The sequence below is a fragment of the Bombus flavifrons genome, chromosome 7 (genome assembly GCF_040668555.2).
Source record: "Bombus flavifrons isolate JBK064 chromosome 7, iyBomFlav1_principal, whole genome shotgun sequence".
NCBI classification, from domain to species: Eukaryota; Metazoa; Arthropoda; class Insecta; order Hymenoptera; family Apidae; genus Bombus; species Bombus flavifrons.
This window is the reverse complement of record NC_138448.1, coordinates 12,567,480-12,587,500: the sequence shown is the minus strand read 5'-3', so window position 1 is coordinate 12,587,500 and position 20,021 is coordinate 12,567,480. Positions and strand designations below refer to the sequence as shown.

The following is a 20,021-nucleotide window of genomic DNA, read 5'->3' as shown; positions in this document are numbered from 1 at the left end:
AACAATTAATTAGCATTAACTCTCCTGGAAATTTTCAATGGAACTGTCGTTCTGTGCGTTACTACCTCGTAGATGAAATATACTTCGGATAAAACTTTTTAGCCTCCATTTTAGACTCTGATCTTTCCTTAAGTAAGCATACGCGGCTAGTGGATATTAATGGAAATGATAGTTAATATTAATCGATATAAATAAAAGAACAGTAATTGAAGATGAATGAGAATCGATTCTCTGGAGTGGTAACTTAATTCAGGCGTGAATTATGTGACGCGACCTGATGAGTACCTACGTTTGTTCAATTTTCAGATCTTTATGGTTTTAGATATCGAAATATGTGTTCGTAGCCACGTTCTAGACATTTATACAGATTGTATTCATCACAGATAAATATAGAACGAGTGTGGTGCACAAACATGAAACTTATTTCAGTTTAAATGTAGCGTTATTATGCATTATTTTTTTAATTAAAAATTTTCAATTCGATGATTCTCCGTTATGAAATTATTCGAGTAAATTATTAGTGTGAACGCAGACAGGTGGATGGAAGGAAGAATATCCTACCTAAATCGTCGCAGCACTGTTGTATTGCATCCTGTAACGTCGTTATACTATAGCGCACTATGATTAATGGATGTAACGAGTTTGCAGCGTTTCCGACGATCAGCCAACCGTCGTCATTGGGCCAAGCGCAACAATGTGCCGCAACGATCCCCATCGAAACAACCGATACATTCGTCGATTAAATAGCTTATGCAAGTCTGATCCGATGCCCGCGCGCGGAGACGATTTCCGCGTGTCATCGTCGAGGAAATACACGCCATACGCGGCTCCAATTTAGGCTATTTCCAATTTCCATCGCATACTCACCTGTCATTGGTAGCGAGAAATACCCCATAACGTGGCAGAGAGGGGTTTCTCGTGTTTTCCAATTTGCTTTCAGCTAACAATTTCTGCATCTAATCTAACCGACGATCGATCGATTTATTTAACGCATGCACGCACGCACGCGTTCCTCCGAACTAGTTTCATTTCAAATTTTCTGCACAATGTTTTATACATCTTGATCATTTTCTTACATACGACGATCTTGATAAGGAGAAACCATGCGGTTAGTATAATTACCGTTATGTACATCGGCTATAAGAGAAGGGAATTTCGTTTTCTAAATCGTGTTTCTCACAGTCTCGACACGGTTCCACTTCCTGAAGCCGCGAGTGACTGTACCGAGAGACTCCAGGGAAAGTGGCCGATCGTACTGTTAAAGACGATCGGAGAGTGAAGAGGAAAGTTAATTTATAAACCCGTTTTGCGATGCAGTAATACATGCACTTATCTCATGATTCATCTCTCTGAAGATGCATGGAGACGGTTGCTCCAGCGAGATCGAGATTTAATACCTTACAACGGATTTTCTACTGGCGGAAAATAGATCGGAGATTTTTTATCGAGACGGAAAGGGTAGAAGAAATTGCAGTTGTATTATCGTTGCGAATGTCTTATCCCCATTTAATTCCTTTGTTTTTTTCTTTATCAATAATGAGCCTTCTCTTTTTTAATAGAAAGCTGTCAAAGATGTAAAATTCTTACTATACCATAAAAATTCCTTTATCTTTTGACGAATTTCCCGAATAAGCATATATTTCACATTAATATTACCACAATTTCCCTAGGAAACGTTAACGATACTAAGCATACGCGGGCTTCAAGTTTGTCGCGAGGCCAATAAGCAAGCGTACGAAACTCGATCGCGTAATTAACTCCAGCGTGGGTGTATTTCTTAACGCGACTATGCAAGAAAGGGTGAAAAACAGGGAGAGAACGGGGGCGTGGGAAGACAAGGAGAAACGGCGAAGAATGGAGAAACAGCTAGCAACTAAGCGACGGAAAGTTGAGCTCGTAGACGCGTCTTGCTCGAGAGCGGAAGAGGCGACGAGGTAAACAGAAGTGCAAACAACTTAAATGGAAAGCAAACACAATTATACCGTCGCCAGTAAGCCGGAGGATTAGTTTTCCAGGTGCAAACCGCTGCATCTGAGAATGCGTGCATTTACTTTCCGGCACGCGCACCAATCGATTCGTCCCAACGAAAAAACGATGTATTTTTTGGTTCTGTTACCCCCTTGGGAGCTTCTCCTCCATTTCTTTCGATTAAAAGTCACATCTAATACGCCGTGATCGTCTGCTTGTCGCATAAGTGATGTCAGAGAAATTCTATGACTCGAAATAAGATGAAAATTGAGAATAACGGAATTGCATTGGGAGCCTCACTTTTGAGAAAATCGAATTTTCTTCTCGGTGTGTACCGATCTACGTGGAAAACGAAGTTGAACGGTTTTAATGCTGTAGAAGACAGGCCTGGTCTATTTAAAATGCACAGTTTCTATAACGGGGAGGTCAAATTAATTGCTTCTTATACATTTTCAATGAGAAATTGTCATGTTTCCGCGTGTGCCCACGCTCAGCAGATTCGCACGACGCGACACCGCGTTGACGTTCTCATTAATATTTTTCCTCGTTTCGCCGTACAAGCTCGGTGTAAACGCGCTGAATACACATACGCGTACGTATTTCGCCTACCACGTATGGTAATATCAATTCATAAAGTCCAGGCGTAACATGTGTATGTAGAAGACGTGCGTGTGTTGGCTCGCGAAAGGCTCAATTTACGATGCTCGTTCTCCTCGTTTTATCAGCGTTTCGTCGCATTATTCGCGCCAGCGCAGCATCTCGAACAAAATGGCGAATGACATTTTTCAATTTTCGCCAGCGCCGACGAAACGCACAAAGGAGGAACGGTAGAAGCGAATAAAACGCCTCTGTCGGCTTGCCTATTGCCTCCAACGTAGAATAGGAAACTTGCTGGTAGAAGCACATTTGCACAGCAGCCGCTTCAAAGCTGGCTGCCAAGTGTGCTTAGACCCGTCGCTTAGATGACGTTCCAAGCTTACGTGGAAACTGTAAAAAAATGCCGCGCTGTGGTCTCTATCTCTTTTGTGATAGTCATCCTCTTACGTCTTTTTGACGAGGGAACAATCTTTTTTCCAGTTCTGCGATTAGTTCCAAATGGACCGAGTTTCGGTTGCTTGTCACTCTGCGGTCTATCTTTTGCAGATCTCAGATGCAAATGATGGAATCGAAGTTCTGTCGAAGCTCCTCGTTGAATTACTAACTTTTACGGATATTCCAGTTTTCTATTAATGACGTATCACGAATGGCAAATTGGTCTTGGTTATTCAAATTAATACCTTTTCTCAAGCAATTTTCTATTTCCCTTTCAACCAATAACTAAGTACATCTACGATTCCAACTCAATCTTATATTGCAAGCTAGATCTAGATCTTGAAAAATGTTATCGCGTGCACTCGAAACATCGTCGACTTGCTTAGCGGCGCATAAATTCGCGAAAACTTGGCCCCTTCTTATCTGGAGTCTCTAGACCCTCGAAGATTCCACATCGGCAGAAGTCATCACCCAAAAAGCCCCTTGAACGAGATAAAAAAAATACGATGTAGTTCGAGTAATTCAAGTGACCAAAAACGTCTTCGCTTTTCTTCATCGTTGTTTCTCTTTCTACCTTCTGTTTTACTAAAACAACTATTCCCCAGTAACTCCTTAATTACCCGTAGTTTCTAACAGAGAGCCCGCGCTTTAACGACTTTTCTTGGTGGATCGGGTCTTTTTGCACTTCTTGTCCCTTTTCGAACAGAAGGTCGTCATGGTTTCATTCGAATTAATCTGCCGTCCAAACGTTTTAATCGCCGTCATAAATAGATGCCGCCGAAGATAGATACGGTAGGTTCGAAATGGGAATCAATATTGTAAATTCAATATTGCTATTCACGATGGTTTTATTAATTATGGAGCATCGCCGTCGTTAATCGCGCAACACACTGGATTACGAAGGATCGTTAATAACGTGTAATTGTATCGATCTAGCCTGTTTATTCGCAATCGATTCTATATCCGCTAGCAACGCGATGAAAAAATAACCTTTTGTGCTTGACGTGTACAAAAAAAAAAAAAAAGAAAAAAAATGTAAAAGTCAATTCGCTGTAATTTCAGACTTTTTCGTGTCGAAGAAACAATAACAATCTAGTACAGTCAGCTATTCAAAATGCTTGATATTCGGATAAAAAAACGAGGGTATTTATGGAAAAGTGAAAAGAGAATCGGGAACAAAGCTTGTCATAATGAATCTGCCCTCGGTGTTCACATTCGACAATATGAAATGTCACGTGGCCGCTCGTAAATTTTATTAGGCAGAACTCGATACGAATATAACGACGGGTGAAACAATGGGAACCGTTCATCGCGGTGAACGAAATTAACTTTCCAGCATGGTTCGCGAACAGGGAGGATGAGCAAAACGATCGTCGATGGTCTGACGAAGAAGTCACCCTGCCACGACAAAAGAGCGCAATTTCGCGTCAGCAGGTGGAACGATAAAAAAAGAAAAAAATGAGAATCCAAAGAACCGAAGAGCTACCGCTATACACCGGGATCTCCTTTTGCCGGTTAATAAACTTTACGACCTCGTTGTGCTTTTCGTGTTTCATTATTCTGTCCTTGGGGAGTAGGTACGTCCTGGGATTATTATCATTTCTCTTCTCCTCCGCTTCGAAAAATTGCCTTCTTCATAAAAAGGACATCCTTGTTTTTCGAAAAAAAGGATTATCCTTTTTGCAAAAATGTCGCTTCTTTCATCCAGAATTCGATGGGTCGAAAGGTAGCTAGGGTGATCAACTTTTACCCTACTTTACGATCAAATGACCGTGGGCGACTGTATGCAAGTTTGCTGGTGTGGAACTGTCCGGAGTCCGGAGGGAGAAGAAAAAGCGACGCATAATCGGCTGCAAAAGGTGCACGTAAAAATAACATCGATGCTCGCGTTGCATACGAAGTGGCGGTGATCAGGTAGCGGAGGAGGATAAGAGGTCGCAGCTCGCTTTTTAAAGCTGTGGATTCTTTTGTTGCCACCCTGAGGCTGTGCACTGGGAATGCACACTTAATCTCGTATATCAGAAAGGAGAAGATTCAATGACCCATTCTATGGAAACTGGGATACTAGTGCGCGTTTTTCTTCTCATCTTTTTTTCTCGCATAAATATGCTGTCTTACTAAAATTGTAATTGTTTATAATTAATTAGGACTATTCACTTCTATCTCGTTAAGAAAATTCTTATTAACTTATTAATTCTTATTATTATTAATTAATTTCAAATATTTTTGAAACGATATTGTATGTCAATGTTAAGGATAATGTGAATAACGACGATCCCAACGAGATATAATTAAACAATCATAATTTATTCATCGAATCTCTAAAGAATATTCTGGAAATAACTCCACGCGTCAATATCAAGGATTATGAGACTGATGAGACCCTAATCCGATACAATTAAATAATCGTAATTTGATTTTTCTGAACAATTCAACTATATACACGTCGATGATGAGAATGAGGAAGATTTTAACAAAATACAATTAAATAACCACGATTAACGTTAAATACAAACGCATAATGTACATATAATTCGACAAACCGATCATTGGATCTCGAAGGAGGAATTTCCAAAACGAGGGTAGCCACGTGCAAGCTAATTTTGTTCAATTAAGAGGCAACCACGCTGGAATATCTGCTGGCTCTCGAAATCGATCGGCGTTCAATTCGATATCCTAAATCCACGAACCACTTGAACCGTCAACAATCGCCGAATCCGCGACCGTGTTCCGTCGTTATTGTGCGCTATTATATTTCACAATAACCGTACCTTCTCCAGCTCCGAGAATCCGAGGAAAATAATGGTCCTTGACAGACGAAGAGAGAGAGAGACAGACAGACAGACAGAGATGAAAAAAGCATACGGGCGAATCTCACGGGTGCAGGAGAGATTCGCGTATCATCATTGGAAGGAGTTTCCATCGTGGCCGATATCGCGGAACGACCAGTTTCCTAGAGCGTCCCCCGCGTTTTCCGACCGAGAGAAATCAGTTTGCCCGCGATCCCCAAGCCTTATCGAACGGAGTACGAGCGTGCTCTCTGTTCCGGAGTGAGCAGCAATGTTATTCCTCCGGCACACGCTATTGGAGTCTCTGCAACCTCGTACGTTTATACGTACGTGTGTCGATGTTTAGTACCGCTCGCAACGTGGCTTTATTGCGACCGCCACGTGTACAAGATACCATCTTTTACGAGGCTTCTTGCATGTTTGCTCCTGGCCATGCCACGTAAAATTGATGTTCCGAGTTTTCGGGAAAAGTAAAGGGAACTTCGTTCAAGGAGATATGTTTTGGGGTAGACGGTTTTTAGGGGTTCACGTCTTGGTTTGATAATATCGGCTGTAACTATGGTCTATCACGTACGTATATGTATTGTTTATATGGATGAAATTCAGTGAACGTATTATGTACATGTCGATACAACTTAAAGGGCTACTTGTAATTGTAGCGTGTACCCTACACTCCGAAGATCGTCAGCTATCGTAAACAGTAACTGGAGAGTATGAACGTATCACGAGCAGATTCTGTCGGTCGAGTACATCGTGAAAGACATCCTCCTTAGTCACGTCTTCGAGTATCTGGCACGATCCACTTGTCAGCCATCGATAAGAGAGAATTACTTAGTGTTTGCGAAATGCTGTATCTCTGTCGTAACGCAAGAAATTTGTCGTTTTCCCAGATATTTTTGAACGCTTCTGATGGAAAACTTTTTACAATGCATATAATATAGGCTCATAAAACATGTCTACAAGTGTTTGAATAACTTTCGCAGTCTATTTACCTCGAAGTGTAATTGAAATGTAGGCTAAATGGCGCGTAATTAACTCGTGCAAGTAGTATAAGGCGAGTTGGTTCAGACGCGAGCAAATGTCACTGATCGATCAAGCGGGTTCCTCGATTGGACGATCAATATCTTCGGAGGTTTGCGACGTGATCACGTTCGTAAAAGAAAAAGGATGGACGGGGATCAATTCTGGGAAGAAGAACTCTGAGAGAAACGAGGACTAGAGAAATCGAATGGGTACACGAGACCGAGCGAAATGAAAATCCAAGTCCTCCGATGTTTTATGCAACAAAGGACACCTCCGAGGGGCAACTCGAAAACTCCTTGTCCGAATATTGATTCACTACGGCGCGAAACTTCTTGCGACTTCTGAAAAAAAAATATTCTGTACCGTCTTTTATGAGATATTCTTCCGGATTATCGCCCGGGTAACTTACCATCGACGTTTGAATATTTCATCGAGTTACTTTGGGGTCTTGCCACGATAGACAAACGAGAGCAAACGAAGAGAAACGAGAAGTGTATAATAATTTCAATGATATGACAAACCTATGAATTAAATAACATCCAGCGCTGTTTAATTCAGTGATAGTCTGTATTGCATGCAAAATTCATTAGAATAATTATTATGGTATATTAACTCATTTATTAATTATTTCGTTGATATTAAAGATAACACGATTACAGCAAATATTAATGCATATCACACATACGGATGACAAGATGAGAGTTCCAGCGAAAAGATTGCAGCAATAAAAGAAGACAGAACATCTCTAAAATAGTTGTAGGAAGCAAAACAAGAAAAATGGAAAGCAATAGAAACGCTAAAAGGAATTTGAGCAATAAAACAGCTACCGCAACAACTGCAGAAAGAATACCAATGTTGGAAACCAGAACTAAGGACTGAACCACAAATAAGGTATATTTCATTCGTTCATTTCAACCACTCTGGTTGAAGTTTCGAATCCTTATCTTCAAAGCTCCTTTCGATTCTCTTGTTCTCTATCATTTTCTAAACTTTGACGTTCAATCAATTTTACGACCTTTGAACTTTCGTGTTAGTGTCACTTCAACTTAGTTTGCGAATAATTACCAGATATCGAGCGAGTTTCTCCTCCATGGATTCACTTTTTAACGTTTCCAAAGTTTCCAAGAAGAATGTTAATTTTATTATTTGAAAGAATCAATCAAGAATTGGAAAAGTCGGAAAACCGGGAATTAATTTAAATTTCCCGTAAATTCGTAAACGCACACAATTTAATTGCAGTATCGATAAAAAGAATTCGCTATAATTGCAACTTGCCATAATAGCTACTAGACTTTTTATGCGTTCATAGGAAATGTGAAAGTTCAAAAATCCACAGAATGCATGTAATATGCAAGAATATAGGTGTAAAATATCTAAAGCACAGTACTCTCTGTAATACCTAGTAAGTAAAACAATTTTCTACCTCGATTCCATTGCTTTAATTATATTCGTAGAAATATGAATTTGCAGAAATATTCTCAGTTTAATAATTACAATCTGAAAATCAACAGCGAAATTTCAACTCTTAACTTAGTCCACAGTATCTGGCACTGGCAAAGTTTTCAATGGTGTTGTTAAAATCGAAGGTTAGAAGTAAGGAACGTGGCGGAACGACGGAGTTTCTACCGCGACTTCCGGCCACGATGTCTCCAGGTCGCGTTGACATGTTTAATGCAACGGCTGGTGTGCATTCAGCCGCATAAATATTTAAGTTCCAACGTTGCGTATAAGTGATACAACTATTCCATTATCGGAAACAGCCGGTCGCGCGGTCTAAGGAACATCGAGACAAGAATCGCGAGCAAGGAGATGAAACGCCACGTGTGAATAATTCATGAGGGAGTCGGGTACTTTTTGAACTTGCTACGATGATACTTATAACAGTGTTTCTTCTTTAATTATAATCGCCAGAGGAAACGGAAAATCATGACAAAAGAATAATATTTCCGCTAGAAAATCACTGGAGAGAAAGGGACAGATGTTAAGAGAAATATTATCTTTCGACTATTAACTCGTGAAAATAGGACCCAGTGACTGAAACTTATAGTTCAATTCAGAAGTTCGTCACTGTATCGTCTTTTATTTATCGATATTTTTCATTTCGCTATTGTAAAATGAATTTAAGTCAACGCTGTTAAATTAACACGCATTTCACTGCTTGTTTAGTGGTGGCTAGAATTTTTTCTTCGTTTAACAAATTCTTCAATATGAAAATAAATTGAGAGAATCAGTATTCAGATTGGAATTTTATGCATATCGATTTTCTGAAAAGATTAGAAGTTTCTTCAATCGTTGGAATGGATTTTTTTATGACGGTCGACCAAGTTTGCAGAGAAAACGTAATTTGGAAGATACAATTTTGAGAGAAGCGATCTCCGATCTTTCTGCAAGCTTGTGCGAAGTCAAGCACGAGAGTCTGATAACAGTAATAGTGGAAATCTATGCAGCAGTTCAGTTCGTAGATATTTTCAATGAAGTTGTGCGACATTTACATAACATTCGGGCCATCGGATTTTCAGCAATCGACGTTTGCTAAATGTTACAAACGGCGTCCGAATGCAAATCAGGTTTAAACAACAATTCTCCTTGCAGCTCGTGTTGTAACGAATATTAACGGGTTCGCAATTTCGCACATTGCGTTCGACATTCTTTACGAGCCTGGTCTTCGTGTATTTCCATTCGTTTTATTGCAATCCCGTAACATTCGTTCGTTTCCCCGAACAAATCTATCGAGTTTTAACACACGTGTTACTCATAGTAGATACTTTTGAGAACGTAATTTTTCTCGCACATATCAGAACTTAAAATTTCGTTATTTCTTTCGTTCCCGTAGTTTATAGAAGCACGAAGTAAGTAAAACGATCAAAAGCTTTCCACTTTTCTCAATAAAAAGCTTCTGTATCACGTTAGGTATTCAATCTTCAACCGCGAATACGTTTCCACAGAGCTTCGCAAAATACACTACGATTTTGATAAAATCTTCGCTCAGAACTTGGTTACTTTTATAACTCTCTGTAATTCAGAGAAGCATACATAGCGAAATCATGCAAAGTTTCTCACTTTTCTTACCGAAAGATCTTCATGCGAAACCAAATCTTCAAGATAGAGATCCTAGAAATATTTCTAGGAGCTCATCAAATAGGGGCAGTAAGAGTTTGTCGAAATCTTCATCGGACCGGTCTCGATCGGTCTGCTAAATGGTTCGCGGTCCTGGAGTACTTGTTGAACGCGTCTGTTCGCGTGAAACAGGATACGATCGAGCGTAGGTGGAACGGCCAGGAAATTAGATCAGGTTGGAAGATTGAAGGGTCCTCCTGCTTCGGCGGAGACAGTCGGAAAGGCTTGTGCCGCCGGAAAATGCATTCCGAACAGAAGGGGAGAGCGATTCGATTTGAAAGTGGTATCGATCGTGACACGTCCCGAACGAAATAGGCTCTCGCTCGCGTGTCTCTTCCTTTCAATGATACGCAGACCGGCATCAAAACCGATTTCGAAAGCGTTTCAATTAATAAAATGCATCGTAAATTCAGCGGTGCAGCGGTACAAACAACACGAAGGGAGGAAGCTTTATTTCCGTGCAAACAGCGAATAAATTACGAGTCCATAAAAGTAGCCAGACCCTACCGAAATTAGATTGCTTCCATTAACCATTGATTACCCAGCGGCTGAATGGACAACGATCCCAGCTTCAAATTTATTTCCGACGTCGCTCGATAATTAATTCGTTCCGTTCCGCGTGAAATTTCACGAGCAACGCGCGTTCGCCCATCTACTGCCTCTTTCCGTTATTCGTTCTCTCCTCTGTAAACAACGGAAAACCGACTCGTTTTACATCGTGATTTCCATGGATAACGCGAAAGAAGAGACGAGAATTTCGAGGAGGTACGTTTTTATTAGCACGGGACAGGCACAGCCTGTAGTAACCAGGCAATACCATTAACCCTGGTGGATCCCTAAACTTCGCGAACTCAATTCTCCCGTTGCCTCCTGGCATCGTGATTTCCAGGCCAGTTTCCGAGGTCTGATCAAGCCTGTAACTCGACTCGACTCGAGCTGGGGGGAAAAAAAGAAGAAAAAAAAAAGACGCACTTTTCTCTCCTCTCTGACAGGGTTGTTTTAATTCATCGGAATAAAAAAACAGAGACAAAGATAAAATATTTACATTTTGCGTGTCGTTTCGTATGGAATAGGCGATTTTTAAAAATGCGAAACGTCGATGTTTCTCGATTAAAACCTCTCGGTTCCTTTCGACGAATCCCTCATCTTTAATTCATGTGTATCCCATGATACGTGGAAGCCCGAAAACGGCCGTATTTAATCGAAAGGGTCAACCGTTTCGTCGGAGCTCAGAGTAATAGAACCTAGAGCGCTTCCACGAAGGCAGAAGTTAAAAACGTGCGCGACGAATAACAACAATGTTGTCAATATGGAGATTCGATATATATACGGTACATGATTCACGGCACATGGCTTGATAGATAGAACAAAATATCAAGGGAAATACAAGTTACAATGCAATCGTACGTTGATGTATGTTCGTCCTTCTCTAATCGATGATTCCTCTATGATTATTGCCGATTTTCTTGTTCCATGAAACGAATACGTATTCTTCCAGCCGGGATATTCCAACGATGGTTCCCCAAAGACATAGAAAAACGTGAAATTTTCAAGCGTGTCAATGGAAATTTCGTCGTAGAGATACAAATTTGTAATTTATTTCTTGATACAAATGGTGTTCGTATATTTAGAAGAATCTGTATAAAAAAATAGAAAGACAGATATATTGAATGATCGAAAGTAATCGAATTGTCTAAAATTTAAAATAAATTCTAAACTAATCGAATCATTGAAATTTAGGAATTGCATAATTAGGAGAACCTGTGTCTTCTAGAGAAGCCTCTCAATCGTCGTTTTCGTTGAGCATCAGCGGATCGAATGTAGAATCGCTTTCTGGATACGTCCATGAACTTCCAACGATCAGCCGCGATTTTCGCAATCACCTGTGACGGATAATTCCTATGGAGCTGTTCTCGAAGGATCCGATAGTAGTGTATAAAAGGATTGATCGATCGACAGGCCAAGTTTCTATTCCTTTTATTTTTTCTCGTTGGACGATCGTTCGTCGCGATTTCCATCGGTCGCCTCCACTCGGTTAACTGCATCGCTTCGATTTATAACGACCGGCTCTCGTTCGTGGATATTCACCGTGAAATTTTCTCACCTTTGCCGCTTCGGACATCGACGTTCTCCCTTGTGTCAGTTCATCGACTTGAAGATCGTCGCGATATCCAGCTGGATGACACTCGATCGACGTTATTGCCTCGTTTTTATTTCATCGCGAACGAACTTCTCTTTTAAAGACTGCGTTCATTTAAAACAAGAAGAGTTTCATTCTAATTACTTAGGTCTGAAGTTACGTCTTTAGATCCTCAGACTCTTAGGAAACGTTTTCATGAATTTTCAAAAATCAATAATAATTTCATCATTGACCATTCAAACAGATGTATTTAAACTTTTATAAAAGGTCGTATCTGAATCAATTGAAGTTAATAAATAAGTAGAAAGACTGCTAAATAAAATTAAAGAAAATTAAGAAAGATTCCAGGACCTCTTTGAGCAATAATTTACCAATTAATAATACCGGCTCGATTGAACGAGAATATCCTAAAATATAATTGGTAACAAGAGAATAGTTTACTCACATTGCACTGCGTGTATCAGGTATATCGCGATTGCTAGGAAGTCCATCGGAAGCTTCTTGATTGAATTTGTTCCTAGCATATGGGTCCTCTCCTGCTCGTAATCCTCCTCTCGACACATATCTAGAAGCATTATCAATATGCAAATATTATTAATTAAACGAGCAAAAATCTTTGTATTTTTTAAGAGAATTCCACGTGAAAGTTTTCGTTTATGGGTGGTTCGTTTCACGAGAAAGGAATGCCCGCAGTTCCGTTGCAGGTACATAAATAGCGGATCTTGCAATGGTTTTTCGGACGTTTAACAATGCATACGACTGTTATGAGTGCCGATTAGTATTCAGTTCTTGCGCCTCGCATCGAGATTGCTGCACTTTCCAAATAATACTTTCTATCGCACCGCATCGTCGTGCGTATATTAAAATTGTGCAGCGAGTTTCGATGGTGAAATCGAATTTCATATTTTATGATAAATAAATATTCAATCATTTAATTGGAATGAAATTAGAATCAATTTTATTCGAATGATTTCAAGAACCATTAAGTGTGTAAACACTTGGAAGTTGTAGAGGAGAGGCAATAATTCATCAATCGGAGTTCGTTTTACAAATAGAAAATAATTGCTAGAACATGCTTAAAAATAGAATATAACTGACAGTATCGTCAGTCGATTTTACCCCTGTTCGTCGAAGTAGTTCCATGTCACCCTTGGGTCCGGAGTGGGTGCAGGCAGTAATTCGGAAGACATGACAATGGCAGTGCCATCAGGGTCCACGTAGTTGCCAGAATTTGCGGCAGAAAGGGCCAGCGACGCAGGCTCCTTCAATCGTAGGGCTCTGTTCTCGTTCTGCGAGCAAACAAAAATTCTATAAAGTACAGTTTTATCAAGTTTCGAAATTTCGAGCACAAATATTTCATTCGCAAGACATTGCAACGATAAAAGACCGATTTGATAAAAGCATCTGTTAAAAAAATATTTAAAACTTCTCATAAACGAGACTCAAGATAGCAAAACGCTTACAGTAAAAACCGCACGTTAACCAGTAATAAATTTCAGTAAGTGTAATAAAAGCTGTAAAAGCCCCATTCGAAGTATTGGATGTTCTGCCATTGCAAGTTGGCATCATACACGATTGTACTATAACTCGTGCGACGCCGATATTCCAGACGCATACTTGGTATCTATATTGCTACACCGTTCGTCGAAGTCGATGCTTAGCACTTCGTGAACATTTCTAAGTTCTGCCATCCATTCTAATGATACTTTGATAAGCCAGCAAGCAGCCACCGCCGAGCTATTCTATCCACCTCAGTAAAAATGTCCTATTTAGTAATTGTTCACTATTCTGTATACATTTAAAGCCTTGAAGTTCTCTCTGCATCTTTCTTTGTCTTTTAAGTAAATTTATGTTGTACAAGTTGTTGCGAAATAATTTTTCTATCTCGACAAGTTTATGACAATTTGATAACAAGTTTATAACAAGTTCATAAGACAATTTTATAACTTGTCGTAATCTTCTTTTGTTATCTTATACATTTCTAATCCATTTTCGTCTACAGGAACAGCTTCACACGCAAAGTGTAACAAATCAAAAAGTTCTTCTCACATTATGAAAGAAACTATCTGACAAACTAATCAACAATCTCTCGACTAAAACACAGCCAAGAATTCGAAGCACGTTTCTGTTCCACGTTGGATAACATCGAACGTTCCTCGAAGTATCGACCGACACTTCGAAATATTCGATTCGCAAACTCGTCGGCTAGTCGCAACGTAGGCTATCCCCGAATGGCCCGGAGTTTTCAACAGCACGAAATCGATGCAAGAACCGTCGGCCTTCGCGGCTCTCGAGGCCTTTAGTTGGCTTCGGTACAAGAACCAATTGTAAGGCTGGCCAGGTCTGGCTGCACGCTCCGGGGCTCTTTGTATTGACACATCATCGAGATACACCGCGCCGTATTGATTTTGAATCGATATGGAGAGTCGCGCACTTCGTATTTCCGCCGTATGCCCTTTGTACCCAGGAGGACACATTGTGCATCCGATATATAGGTCATCGAATTTTGCTCATCGGCTTCCATCCTGGATCTCGACCTCTCTGTTTGCCTAGCATAGATTCGTGTCAGCAATAGGAGTCCCGACAGAACCGGCCTGCTGTGCAGATGTGTCTATTAACCGTTGATGTCACTTTGACTTCGAACATTGTGCCCATGATGTGTACTTTACAGTGGAATGATGAAAATTACGAATAGAATAGACTGTAACGAACGTTAGGTCGAGACGTATCTATTTCACAATCGATCGTTCACGAATTTTATAGAATTATATATTTTGCAAAATATGTACCGAAGGATTTGAGACTCACATGCGACTAGATGGAAAAAATTTTCATTTGCGATAGGAAGCAGTTAAGATTCAATGAAAGAATCATAGAGATCTCGAACGAGGCATCGAATTGTCATGGACGGGGCGATGAGCATAAAGTCCTGGAAGGTTTCGTCGTATTGCATCGGGCAATGTCACGGTGCATTAAGATCGGGACGAAACGGAGGGGGGGGGGGGACGACGACATCGTTGATCGATCGCGGGAACAAAAGAGCGAGCGCAAACAATCCCAGCGTCCCGGGAGTGAGCTGTAAATAGCGATACTTTCTACGAGGGTGGTAAATGGCGTGGCTCGGATTCACGGTCAAAGATGCAGAGGAAAGTAAATGACTCGAACGAGAACAAAGGGGCGAGTCGAGCAGTCGATGAAAAACGAACCGTGAAAGCTGAGTTGAAGAGAGAGAGAGACAGACAGAGTGAAAGAGAGAGAGAGAGAGAGAGAGAGAGCAAATGGAAGGAGGGAAGAGAGAAACGCGGCAAAACGTAGCCGCGATGAAATATTAATTCACGGGTCAGGGGCTGCATTAAACCGGAAGTGCAGTCGGCTAGCCACAGCGCGGCAAGCTGTTGCATCCGGTTCCCTCGCGAACCACGTGACATCGAAACGTGACATTTGAAATAAACTTGATATACTCGAGAGTTGAATGATATTTTGACGACAGATCCGCCTGCTTCTTTAATGTTTCATAATTTTCCTTGGTCTAAAACTGATTATTGATATTCTGTCAGTGACAATGTTCAATAATTATCTGTTCTTTCAAACAGTCAATAAAATTTTACTACGAATGCAGTACATACAATGGAACTGCATTTATCGAAACGAAAGTTTAGTAAAGCGTCACTTCGATTAACCAAGTTACTTAAATTCAAACTTACGTTCATCCCAAACAAGTTACTTGATTCCAAGCTTATGTTCGTATTAATCATGTTAAGTACTTGAATTCATGCTTATAGTCTAATTTCTATCGAATTCCTATTATACGAATTCCAGTTACACGAACTGTTTGCTAACAGATTCCGATAAATGGAGTTCCACTGTATTTAGAATGATACTGTTGTCGTTTCCTTTGTTCTTATTGTCCATGACACGTCGAGAAAAGTACATTTTCACGTGTCTGGCAATCGATCGTTCGTCGGAGTTGCACGGTGCAATCCGCGACACGATCGCGGGTTCGTCGCATTATCTCTTTTCGCTTGACAAATTCGCCGCACGTATCCGTCATAAAATTCATTGCGCGTGCAACGATTACGCGAAGCCCCCGGAAATGCAGCGGCACGAGCTTATCGTGATAGACTTGAACAATGACCGTGGCTGCGGTCGCAGGACCAGTGTGCTGCAGCGACACGACGAAAACGGAAACATGAAAAAAGGCACCGCTACCGCTACAGGAACCACGTACAATCACGTGCAAACCAGTTCAAATAGCTGATATTCCTTTGTCCTCCTTTTGATTCACGTACCGTTTGCCGAATCGAGTGGAATCGTATAATTCTATCAAAATCAAATGTATCGCATTTCCCGTATGTATGAAATTCCAAATCTATTGTTGCAAAGAATGGAACTTTACAAGTAGTGTTCAGTTCTAATAAATTGACGTTGAAATATTTTGTGCTCTGATTAATAGTCAGATATGGATTTTTATTTGAATTTATAGCGAAATTCTTTTTAATTTTAAAATTACTGAATATATGGTGCTTTCGATAAATTTAATACTGATTTTTACGAACAAATATAAGTGTTATAAATCACTCTTGCATTGGAATCGCAATTCTCAAATGTTTATACGTCAATTTCACTCTCGTTTCAACTTTCCCAGCATAAAATGGAAACACAGAATCACGTATATCGACCATTTACTCATATCTGTCTCAAATTTAAAAGAAATTTTAACCATAGAAGAACAATATTGGTTCGAAACCAAACAACGTAGTGGAGTAAAAGCGTTTTCTTCCTATGGATCAATAACGTTCAACGAACTGGCAGTTTCTCGTTTCTCATTGTGTTAATTACAGAGTAACGTAGCGTAGAATTTCTCGAACCTCCGCTAGTAATCGATCATCGATGTTCGTAGTTGTAACAACGATTCTATGCCTTCAATCATTTCGTTAAACCTTTACTCAGAAGAGAAGAATAAAAAGAATGAAAAAAATAAAGAAAAAAATAAAAAAGAAGGAACATAGCAGAGGTGGATTAAGATTAATGGAACACATGAAATCCATCTTGAAACTGCGTATTTCTTTATTTTAGCTTTGGCTAACCAAAATCGAGCGGTCCGATATTGGCACGGTGCGTGATTCCACGATTATTATCGACGAGGGTCGCATTATTAATCTCGTTATTGCCGCTCAACAATACCTGCGCAAACGTAAGCGAATTAGAGTTAACGATATTGGCCTGTTTCGATATCGCCGCGCGAGAATACATTTTCCCCGAGTAAATTATGATGACGCCGTCATCCGTCACTGGAAGCGTTGTGTCACAGGGTGAACCGTAATCGTCACGTACACTATGCCGCCGCTAATACGATTCCTGATTGTCTGCCTATTCAAACGTGAGCACTTCACCTTCCAACTAAATTTCCACTACTTGTTCTACCATGATAGGAAGAAAGATCGTAGATCTACGAAGTTTGCAATTTAAAAATATCGGTACGTATTGGTAGATAAGCTTAATCAGAAGTCCGAAAATTCGATTCATCTACAAATGTTTGAAACTTAGGTCGCTGGTATTGAAAATTTATTGGGATTAAATGATACGTAAGGATAGAAAAATTGACTTGATTAAATGGTATGTAAAAATAGAAAAATTTAGTTGATTATGAATTGGAAGAATTAGAAGATTATGAAGATAAATAGAAAAAGTTATTATGGAAATCCTGGAATAGAAAGTTGAAAGTTTCCGCAATTGAAGCAAAGACAATAATCTGAGAAGTTATATGACTAAATTTATATGACTAATTATTATTAATTCTTTTCTCTACATTACCATAATTTAGCATCAATTTACATAAAGAAATGTAATTATTATGCCAGCGGCCTTACATACATTAATATGTTAATACATCGGAATCATTAATGCACGTTTCGCACAAATTATGCATAATACGCATTCATAATAGAATGTAAACGACGAAGATTATAATTGCGATAGTCAGAGAACTAGAGCAGCTGATTAATTAGAATTATCACATGATCAAGTTGATGTTACAATCGAGACTGCCAAGGTTACTAGATTATTAAACTTCAGATTAGCTAAACTATCGGTGGAGCGTAGTTATCAAGCGATCGGGATCACGAGACAATTGGGATTATCGATGTATCAAGTCAATCAACGGACTATTACAACTATCGGATAGTTAGGATGGTCGTATTATCGAAACTATCGGGACAATTGAACCCTCGGGGTTATACAATTATCCAAGTACTCGTGTTACATATTTAATATCAAATTTCGAAGTATATCACGATACGATATAACCGGAATGAAAAATACAAGATAATAAAACCGTAATAAAGAATAGAATAAAGAATAGAACAAATTTTCAGATATATTGAGATTTACTGCTCTGAATCTTAACATTAGGTTGAAGAGGCATATTCCAGCCCCTGTTTTTCCACCCTAGGCGGTTCTTCAGCGGTTCCCTGGCGATTTACATTTCGAGAAGAACTTCGGAGAGACGGGGAACGTCCTGAAAAGTACGCGAAAGCCGAGAAACGAGAAGAACGTGGGAGGGTTACTACGCGCCGCTAGCGTGGTCAGATACGTTTCTGGTGAGTTATGAGTAGATTTGCATATAGAAACTACATGCCGCGGATTTGCCAGGATACGTTCGTCGGACAAAGTAGACAGCTGACACTTGGACGCTTAAATTCGTCCTGGTGTCCCGCGCGGATTAAGTCAACCCGCTAAGGATTTAGGAAATCGCCTGAAACCGATTTCTTGAATGGCCATAGCTTAAGTCACCCGTGTAATTGTCTCCCATGCGTTTTGTCGTGTAGTATGGCAGCCAAAACATAGCGAAGAAATTAAACTATCCAGAAGAAGACACTGACTGATACTTTAAAGCTACCATCAATTTAAAGTAATTACATTCTCTTTTAAGATTCCGTATAATAAGAAAAATGTCGATTTATAGCTGAATTATAAAAGTTTATGCATTTATGGAAAATTTACATGTAAATAATATGCAAAAATATACAAAGAAAAGTGGCCATTATAACTGAAGGTGAAGCTCTACTTAGTTTTTATTCCTTCAGTTGTGTTGATAAAAATATAAATTTGCATAGATATCAGTCTGATTATGATTAACCCTATTTCACATACAAATACGAAATTGACAATACACAATAAATTGGAAGACGGAGAAAACATTCTAACGTAGGTATAAGTTTTAGTCGCAATGTATTTTATAAAATAGTTTGCGTATTAGAAATTGGTTCGTACTGTTTTAACCAAGACACGTCGGGTGGTCTTAATTTTAATTTTTTAACTGATTTTAAGGCTTTGCTCCGTTGTGGCTCCTGCTACGTGCTTAATATTCCACTGCTAACGCTTTCCACTTTCTAGTCAATATCTGCTGTGTGGACTACACATATCGCCTGTGTTACAAGCTATTTGTTTATTTACCTTCTCGCTTTGTTTATTTACATTATCGGTTTGTTTATATTCTCCATCTGTTTGTTTACATTCTCAGTTGGTTTGTTTACACATTCTGATCGATTCGTCACATGACGCATACTCTAGCGAACACGAGAAAGGAAATTCCTTAGATTTGATCTTTATACATATTATGCTATATACAGGGTGGTTGGTTACTGGTGGTACAAGCGGAAAGGGGGTGATTCTACGCGAAAAAAGAAGTCGAAAATATAGAATAAAAATTTTTTTTTTTAATTTTTCCATCGACACAACGATCTACAGTGAGATCCGTTATAACGAGACATGATAAAGTGCACGCGTACCGAGCGAAAATTCAAAGTCGATTTTCTCGAAAACAAAGCCTCAAACGAAAAATTTTTATTCTTTATTTTCGACTTCTTTTTTCGCGTAGAATCACCCCCTTACCGCTTGTACCACCAGTTACCAACCACCCTGTATAATACATTTTCAGAGAATTCTTTTTT

General features: G+C 39.6%; 1 protein-coding gene across 1 annotated transcript in view; it reads right to left on the bottom strand.

Annotated features, from left to right (window-relative positions):
• Pgant2 (polypeptide N-acetylgalactosaminyltransferase 2) overlaps window positions 1-20,021 on the bottom strand; it is a 200,193-nt gene that overhangs the window by 33,809 nt on the left and 146,363 nt on the right. Inside the window, exons 2-3 of the mRNA XM_069116479.1 lie at window positions 13,189-13,358; window positions 12,515-12,634 (exon numbers count right to left, since the gene is read on the bottom strand). Coding sequence (XP_068972580.1) covers window positions 12,515-12,634; window positions 13,189-13,358 — 290 coding nt within the window. The remainder of the gene's footprint in view (window positions 1-12,514; window positions 12,635-13,188; window positions 13,359-20,021) is intronic.